The 9,592-nt window shown below is 46.9% G+C and overlaps 1 protein-coding gene across 1 annotated transcript in view; it reads right to left on the bottom strand.

Moving 5' to 3' along the window:
* Nucleotides 1-220: 220 nt before the first annotated feature.
* Nucleotides 221-9,592, bottom strand: part of TIFA (TRAF interacting protein with forkhead associated domain) — a 28,499-nt gene continuing 19,127 nt past the window's right edge. Inside the window, exon 2 of the mRNA XM_074338650.1 lies at nucleotides 221-3,885. Within this exon, the coding sequence (XP_074194751.1) occupies nucleotides 3,302-3,859 (558 nt within the window). The 5' untranslated portion in view covers nucleotides 3,860-3,885 and the 3' untranslated portion in view covers nucleotides 221-3,301. The remainder of the gene's footprint in view (nucleotides 3,886-9,592) is intronic.

Below are 9,592 nucleotides of genomic sequence, written 5' to 3'. Positions count from 1 at the left end.
GTATGTTTATAAACACACTAGAAGTAACATTCATTCAGCAGCTATTGGAGAATCTACTGTGTCTGGTAGTGTATTAGGGACATAGCCATGAAAACACATAAAAGTTTCTGCTCTTTTGCTTACATTCTGATGAGAGAGACAGACAATAACCAGTAAACAGACAAATAAGAAAATCACAGATTACAATTAGGAAATATGCCAGATGACCGGACCGAGGGGAGCTAGGGACCAATGAATGCTTCTCATAGGCCGAGAAAGTCTTTTCTGAGGAGATGGTCCCTGTGTTGAGACAGGGTTGTTGAGTAGGAGGCAGCCAGCTCAGAAAGTGTGTGTGTGTGTGTGTGTGTGTGTGTGTGTGTGTTCGTGTGCAGGGGAATCCTGGGGGAGGCAGAGTGGGGTGAGGTGATGGAAGGAGGGGCCTGCAGGCCATGGTCCAGGGTGATGGGAGGCCAGTGCCGTCTCTCAGCTGGAGGACCAGTGAGCACATCTGCTTCCTTGAAAACTCCCCGTACTGCTTGGAAGAGAATGGGGTGGAGAGCGGGAGGGGGTGCGGGGCTCCCAATGGCACCTGGTGTGGCTCGGGGTGACGGTGCTGTAGGAATGCAGAGAGGTAGAACCAACGCGATTTCCTAATGGGTTAGACATGGGGACAAAAGATGGGTGGAGCCGGGTGACTGGGAACGCATCCAGCATGGCACCCTGGTGACTGCCCACGTCCACAGGGACACACAGCCAGAGTCAGGCCCCAGGCGTGACAGAACGGCCTGTGCTGCTCCCTGGGACATGGCACGATACGTAGTCCTGGAGGAGCTGTCACACGCCCTTTGTCACCTGCCTCCTGTCTTGCAGAAGGCTGCCACATGGCAATTTCTCACCCACTTCGCTGGTCCCCACCTCAGCTGTTCAGAGATGGGTGGTGGCTTTACTCTGTGACCGGCCCCTGGTTCAGTGCCCTCCTGGGGACCAGGGACACAGGAAGCTGGCTCCATGCTGACCTTGCTTTTGCTATCTGTGTAAGTAATAAAAAATGTCTAAATCTATATGGGTTCATTGTCTTTCTTCCTACTGGCCAAATCTACAGAAGTGTGACAACAACACAGCAGCTGCACCTGTGTGATGACAACTTCTTGGTTTTCGACATTACGACATGTTGGAAGAACAGGTTTGGGCAAGGGGAGGAAATTAAGAGTAGGGTTGGAAAATTACACTTGAGGTGCTTATGAGAAATTGGAAAGAAGAAGAAAGCAGGTGATGGGATCTATGTCTGCAGCTCAGGGAACAGGTCTGGGTGTAGGTTTAGGGTCCTTCGTAGGTGGCTGAGGTCATCCCGGGGAGCATCGAGGCAGAGAAGCCCAGCTGAGTGTAGACACTCAGAAGTTGGGGAGGGAAAGGGTCACAAGAAGCTCTGAGACACAGGAGGCGTGGAGGGAGCCGGAGCCAGTGACTGAGGGGCACTATCTCAAGTGCTGCTGGGGCACTGAGAGGAAAGGATGGCGGCCTCAGTGGGCTTGGGGACACGGAGACTAGTGTGCATGGCAGGATGTGCACAGGTGGAGGCATGGGGGCCGAGCTAAGGGGAGAAAAGTCACAATGGCCAGTGTGGACGACTATTTGAAAAGTTGCTGTCGGAGGACAGAAATAGGGTGGCTACGGGGGATTGGCGTAATGCGAGGGTGTTGACAATGCTCGAACTTCTGAAACGGCATGACTTGGAATCATGCCTGCTTTTCTCCTTCAGTAATTGGAAAAATAACATTCTTCTAGTGGAGGCCAGTTTTCATTTTATAAGTATCTAAAGCTATCCAGTCTTAAGGACACATTTGAAAAAGATTTTATATCAAATACCTTTATAGTGTTTACCCATCTTCATTCACTTGGTACGTTTGGTTAATTATCTGTCAGTAAAGGAGATCACAAAAAAATTTAGTGAAACAGATTTTTCTGTGTCGCAAGTGATTCTGGAATCCTTAGGAAATATTAATGCTGAAATGAAATTAGGAAAATGACATTAAATTATCATGAGTATTTCTTATTACAGATGATTTAAGGGAGTGGTTTCTGACATCGCATCACAGGACTGTCCTCTGCAGCTCAGTGACCACGACTACCCACTGGTGCTCGTGCTTTCATGGCGTCGTGGACGCTGTGACTGGGGGACCGCTGAGGACTCTACTTTGTCTCAGTGATTTCCACACAAACCCTGTGAGGGAGACACCGTTTCAACCTGTTTTTCAGAAGAGGAAACTAAAGCTTACCGTTAGTGACAGATCGCAAAGGAAACGGTGGATTAGCGCCCCCGGACAGTGAGTCAGAGCCTACCTGTGACGCTGCACACGATGCCTTTCTGTAGAGATTACACCAGTGTTGTTTTGGGGGGGGATTTTTGAGGTTTGGGGTTTTGTTTAGCTGCTAGAAAAAGTGTAACTCTGGGTGACTGAAAAATTGTTTTATGACATCAGAAGGGATGTCATAAAAAGGTACCCTTACCTAAGGTGAAGTCCCGCTGTCAGACCTCAGAAGTTTTCTGGGTTAAAACATTAGTGCCTTGCTTTTGGCTTAGGAGCCGGAATTTCACTAACAGTATTGCAAAAGCTACTCGTTACTGGGTTTTCTCTTCTGTGAAGATGGTAGCAAGCGGTACCAGACGGGTCCCCGCTGGATCCTCCGGGACCTTCCATCAGCAACACAGCATTCTCCTCTCCAGTGTCCCCGGCCCCTAGTCATCGCTTCAGAGATACGAGGCCAAAGAAACAGTGTCGGGGTGAGTGAGTGTTTGGGGACAAGTGGGGACAACCAACTAGAAGCCCAGTTAAATTCCAGGCACACATTTCACAGTGCTCGTCCTTCGTCACCGCCTGAAATGGCAGCTGACTGTTTCATTCAGGGCCCAGTTTGTAAAACAGGAACCACACCTGCTATTTTAACATAACTACTATAAGGAATTAAACAAGTGTTAGATCACTGAAAAAGTAAAAAGAAGAACTTGAGATAAGCACACACACACAACGGTAACAGTACTTATCTCCTGATAGTAAGACTATGGCTAATTTTTCTACAAGGCATATTGAAAGCAATATTAACACTCGTGTTAGAGCATAAAAGTGATGCTGTTTCAAGTCAGTCAATGCATTCGGTCGTCAAGACAGAATCTTCTAGACTGTGGAGATATAATCATGTGTCATATGAGCTCTCACCATGCGGAAGCACTGCCTGTGGGGACAACATTCTGCGCTAATAAACCCTGAACAGTGGCGTCTGGAAAGCGTCTACAGTCCTCATCCAGGGCTGCCCTTAGCCCTGCTCACGACTCACTTTCGTCCGTTTCTGTAGGAGATGTGCTTGGGGGGCAGCAGGATAGGTAACCGCCGTACTCAGGCACGGGCCTCCCTGGCGGCCAGTGTTTCTCTTGCAGGAGTGATCTTGGTGACAGGAGAAACTGAGTCTCGAAGACTTCCAGTGACTGCCCGTCGACCTTCTCCATCAGAAGCTGGTAGTCGCCGAACCTGACCATGCACTTGTGTGGCAGATCCACCTTGTTCAGGTAGCCCAGCTCTGTGTTGTCCACAAGCAGACTAGTCTTCTTACTCATATTTTTAATTTCAAAGGAGAGAACCGAGCCATCGAACTTCTTGAACAGCTGCAGAGCAAACTGGACTCGGGAAACCTGTTTGTCCTGAAAAGTGTACCGACAGGTGTTGGAGTTGCAGCCAAACTTCACCACTTCACTGGACGGCAGTCTCTCTCGGTGGTGAAACCTTATTAACTGGAATGTTCCGCTTTGCCACTGACCAGGGTGGTACACAGTGACCTGCAGACAAGTGACCGTCTCTTCTGTGTCAGCATCTTCGAAAGCAGACATGACGTGCAGCCTCTGACTCGACCCACCTGCAATGGTCATAGCAGCACGTTAGTTCAGCACGGACTTTGGTGTTAGAGTTTGACTCTAATATCTTGATGAAAAGCTTCTGAGAGGTGATTTACTTAGATTTTAAATTCAGAAAATACTACATAGAATACATTCAATTATACGTGGAATCTTAAACCAAACCCTACAGGAACTGGTGTATTACCTTTTCCTACCTCTTTACTTTTCACTTCTGGTTGACGATAAGGCCATACAGACAATTCAGACAACCAAAGGAATGACTGTTGAAATAAAGTGACTTGTGTGGAGACGGCCAGTTAGCTCAGCTGGTTAGAACACGATGCTTATAACACTAGGGTTGCCGGTTAGATCCCTACATGGGCCACTGTGAGCTGCGCCCTCCACAACTAGATTGAAACAACTACTTGGAGCTGATGGGTCCTGGAAAAACACACTTAAATAAAAAAAATTGAAAAAAAAAAAGAAGTAGGTGACTTGTGGGAGCATAGTGAAACCTCAGTTCCCTTCTCATTTAAATAGACCAACTTAGGCCCAGAGAAAATATGACAGCTGTACTTTAAAGAGAAAATCAGGAAAAAACAGTCCCGAAAAAAGTCCCTTTGGTTTGAATGCCCTCAGAGGAGACACATAAAGAAAACCTACAGCTCCTAAACCAAATTATAATTAGACATGAATTGTGAAACATGGTTTAAAAAAGAATTAATAAAAACAAATAATTGCAACGTTTACCTTTATATCCTCATGTAGACTTCTAGTAGGCAAATGGTTAAAAATAGTAAATGCTATAAGAGGTTATTCTATAAGTTTAAAATTTAGACATTCCATACTTTTTAAAAAGCTAAATCTCCCTGAGGTAGTTGTAAATGTCATAGTCTGCACTCATCCTGGAATTACTTATTTTTGTCAGCGGTCCTAGACAGTTCACCGGCCAGTTAACCAGACTGCGCTGAGGACACTTTTCTCCTTGAAGCTCACTTCTGCTTGCACACAGCCAGCAGTGAGATCGCTCTCGTTGCTCAGAGCTCAGCCCTGAAGTGCAAACACCTCCCAGCCGCACCTCCTCTCTCCAGAACGTCAAAGCCCATCTCAGGCTGTTCCTTCTCTCCACTTCTGGACGGCATCTTTAATTCCTTCCTCCTCTGACTTTCCTACGCTCTCTGTCCAGTAATCCTTTACTTGCCATCACCCAACCTCCCACTGGTTCCATTAGAGAGTGAACCAAAAGCACACTTTCTCTGACTCAAGCTTTCTGTTTTTCCTGGCAGATACAGCTCCTTTATGATATGTAACACCTACGATAATTGCTGCTGCTTCAAAAGACTCTTTCTGAATGCTAAGACATGCAGAAGAAAAAGAGTTAGCAAAATAGAGATGTTACTTTTATTTACATTCCAGCATTCTCTGAGGGAGAATGTGGGAAGCTTGTCACCAATGACTCATGAATTCCAACAACACCCTGGGAGGCAGGGAAATGGTGGGGACTGTTATTCTTGTTATAGTAGTGAAAACTGAAAACCCCAGAGAGGTTAGATACCTTGTTGAAGGTGACAGGACTGGTTACTGGGAACCCCAAGGGCAAAACACACACCTCGGGTGGCTGACCCCCAGGTAGCACAGTCATGTCTCCCCTCTGCTTGGAGGCATCTGTTCGGAAAGCTTGCCTCACTTTTAAATGCCGTAGGCACTTAGTTATGTGACCAAAAATCTGGGGTAACTCAAACCCCAAAGGATCTCAGACCCCCTGCTTGTCCAGACTTGTGGGCATGAAGCATCATGTTTCCAGGAGAACTTTCAAGCATGAAGTGTGAAAGGTGCTGTGCCCTAGAGGGCCTGGTGACTCAGGGAACGTCCCCTCCCCTGGCTGTCCTTCAGAGGCCAGAAGCCAGAAAGCTGCATCAAAGCACCCTTTGCATGTAGGGTTCTGAGTGCAAATAGGTGCCAGCCTTAGGGTGCGCTTGTGCAAGGCATGCAAGGCAGAGTGAGGAGGGTCCTGGGCCTGGTGACCCACCACTGCTAGCACTCATGGTCATGGAATTTCCTGTGCGACGCCCCAAATGTGGGTGCGGCGCCAAGCTGGCTTCCACTGTCCAACTGCGTGCCCAAGCATCCTTTTTGGGTACAAGTTGGGATAATTGGAGGCTGGCAGCTGTGTTTGTCCCCAACCTAGCAGGGACAGGGCACCCGCTCACGGCCTTCAGCACCAAGAACATTGTCGCCATCCAGGGAGCGCCCTTCCCACTTCCCAGATGGTGTTGCGTTGAGTTTGTGTAAACCAGATGAAGAGGTTTCTCCCCCTCCGAGGTTATGAATTTTCTTTGTCATCTACTGTCGTACACACAGTGAGGTACGTCACCTTTTCTTTTGAAAAGACATTTCCATAGAATTTTAAAAATTGCCATCACCATCCCTATAGTTCAGCTTTTTCATTTCTATCATTTGCACAGTGAGGAGCTAGTGAGATATTTATTAGAGAATACATATTCTTTCAGTATTTAAATCTACTGAAAGAGTGGACAGAACCCTTTAATGAGTAAATGTTAAAAGCCGAGGCCTGCATGTGCTGTCGTTCTCACCCAGACACTGCAGCCCCTTTCACTGGACCCTGACAATCGCAGACGTGTTCTTTGCAGTCAGAGGAGTTAGAATGCAATGCACATAGTCACACACAACACCTCCGATAAGGGGCTAATATCCAAAATATATAAAGTCCTACAACTGAACATAAAAACAAACAATCCAATTAGAAAACAGGCAGAGGATCTGAGCAGACACTTCTCTCAAGAAGACAAATGGCCAACATGTAAATGTAAAAATGCTCAACTTCACTACCTATTAGGGAAATGCAAATCAAAACTACAATGAGATACCACCTCACACCTGTTAGAATGGCTAGTATCAACAAGACAAGTAATAACAAGTGTTGGAGAGGCTGTGGAGAAAAAGGAACCCTCATACAGTGTTGGTGGGAATGCAGACTGGTGCAGCCGTCATGGAAAGCAGTGTGGAGGTTCCTCAAAAAATGAAGAATAGAATTACCATATGACCCAGCAATTTCTCTTCTGAGTATCTACCCAAAAAATCTGAAAACATTCATCTGTAAAGATACATGAATCCTGATGTTCATCGCAACATTATTTACAGTGGCAGAGACATGGAAACAACCAAAGTGTTCTTCGATAGATGATTACGTAAAGAAGATGTGGTATATATACACCATGGAATACTATTCTGCCGTAAGAAAAGATGAAATAGTGCCATTTGTGACAACATGGATGGATCTTGAGATTACCATGCTAAGCGAAATAAGTCAGAAAAAGTCGAGAACCATATGACTTTACTCATATGTAGGATATAAAACTGAGAGCAACAAAGGAACAAGACAAACCAACAAAGAAACAGAAACTCATAGACACAGACAACAGGTTAGTGGTTACCAGACGGAAAGGATGCAAGAGGGTAGAAAAGGATAAAGGGGTCAAATATATTATGGAAGGAGAACCGATTTTGGGTGGTGAGCACACAGTGTGATACATAGAGAAATGTACACTTGAAACTTATATAATTTTACTCACCAATGTCACCCCAAAATTTTAATAATTAAAAAAAAAAAAAAAAAGCCTGTAAGCCAGAAGCTTTCCATAGCTGCTTGGCAACACAGCTTCTAAGTAAACTGTCTTAATTTGAAAAGGAAAGGTGATGAACAGACTCCTTTTTTTCTTTAAAAGGACATAGAATTAATTTAAAATAGCTGTGAGGAATGGCTAAGATAATCACAATGTAGAAATAGAGAAAGACTGGCTGTGGGGTGATGTGTGAAGGAGCAAATCCAAGGAGAGAGAGTCAAGTGTTGAAGCACAAAGTCACTCCTTTACCTCTGAGTTGAGCACCCACTGCGAGCAGAGTACGGGTTACACACGAGGGAAGGTAGAAGCTCATCATGGGTCCTTCATTCATATAAGCAAGCAGTGAACTGAGGGAAGGGGCACCAGGCCGTCCCTGGAGTCCAGGTCCCTCTTTGTCCCCGATCCCCGTCATGGCCACCCTCACAGCTGACTCCCTGGCCGCACATAACCGGCCTGGCACACCCGGCTCACGGGATCCTCTCCGCGATCCAGGGAGGTGGAGTCTACCCCAGTTTTTATTTCTCTTACAGATGAAGAAATGGGGCCGGGCAGGGCGGGCAGGGGGTGAGGGGGCAGTTGAAGTCCACTGCAGAAGTTCACAGGGCAGTAAACAGCAGCCTAGTGTTTTCACTAAAGTGCTGGGATCGTGTGTATTTAGGTGACGTCTCAGATTTCCCCTCGACCAGAACACACGTCTGGAGAGGCCTCGTTTTTCCTCACGTATGAAATGAAAGAAGCAGAAGGTCATATCTAAGTTTCGTCCTTTCCAAATGCTTCAGTTCCTAAAAGCCAATGGGTGTTACGTGGCAGCAGCGTACTAAGCGTCATGAAAGGCTGCGTGCGGATGGTACACGTGGAAAGCACTGATTTCCTAGGTGTCATCCTTCCTCGTGTCCAGTGCACGTCGCCTGTGCCAGTGTGTCCCAGGCATCAGGATGAAGGCGGTGCTCCCGCGTCTGAGTGCCCCCACTCACACAGAGGCTCTGTGCAAAGGGAAACCACTCGACATGCATTCGTGAGGGACCAGACACCGGAGTCTGGGCTTGGACAGGTTTCTCTTGAGGCTGTTACGTTTGTCTAAGTGTTTGCAGAAGAATACAAAGAAAACGGTAGAGGACTAGAAAACAGCAAGGAAAACCAGTAACTCAGCACATCTCGTCACAACTCTTGTGACCAGTCAGTGCCCGAGAAGCCCCTGGGCTCCGGCTCCTGCTTTGTGAGAAGATTCTTTTCTCCGGGTTCCTCCTCAGTGCTCCCGTGCCTCCCTGCATCCTTGTGTGCATATCCAGGCTTTGATTAACAAAGGAATGCTTCACCATTGAAGATAAATGAGAAGTCCCAGGCCTGAGGGACCGTGCTCCTCCCCTGGAGAAAGGCGGTGTATTTCCCGAGAACTGACGTTCCAAGTTCAGCTTTTCCTCAGACATCGGTCTTTTCAGCACGTGGCAGACAATCGGTGGTGGGATGTGGAGGCTTTTCACTTCAGAGCTACAGCCGGGTTTTTATTACGAGTGTGCCGCAGATCTTAGCCCCTAAGTGCTGCTGAATTATCTAGACAGCAGTCACACGCGGCTGTAAATGTACCCAGCAGACAGCCACTGTGGTTGGAGCATGGCTTTGGGGGCATTTTGCCCACACATTGTCTATGGCATGAGCACTGTCACGCAGCCTCTGTGCTGTAGGACTAGCACACGTCCCCAGCTGCGTGTCTGCTAACTGCGCCTGCCTGAGCAGCATCTCTTCATGTCTCTTGCACACGGCCTCTGACATGCTGGCTTGCACACTGCCAGGCACGTCGTCCTCCAGAAGTGACCTGGTTCCTTTCTAAAAGGCTCTCATGAAGACTTATCTTTTAGATTTCCTGAGCTGACCTGTATTCTTGCTAGGTTTTCTCCCAAAATGTCACAAGAAACTAGAAACCAAAAGGTACAAAAGGGAAGCTTGGAGAATTCTGTCATCACAAGTAAAGACTCTTCTGACATGGACGATTTCCTAAATCACGGTGATTTCTTAAGTTGGCAGAATATCATCTAATCTTCAGTAAAATCACCTAAGGGGCTTTGTTTGAGATGGTCCCTAACAG

The sequence above is a fragment of the Rhinolophus sinicus genome, linkage group LG07, assembly GCF_036562045.2.
Source record: "Rhinolophus sinicus isolate RSC01 linkage group LG07, ASM3656204v1, whole genome shotgun sequence".
Lineage (NCBI taxonomy): Eukaryota > Metazoa > Chordata > Mammalia > Chiroptera > Rhinolophidae > Rhinolophus > Rhinolophus sinicus.
The sequence above is the reverse complement of the archived record's forward strand: the minus strand, read 5'-3'. Positions and strand labels throughout refer to the sequence as shown.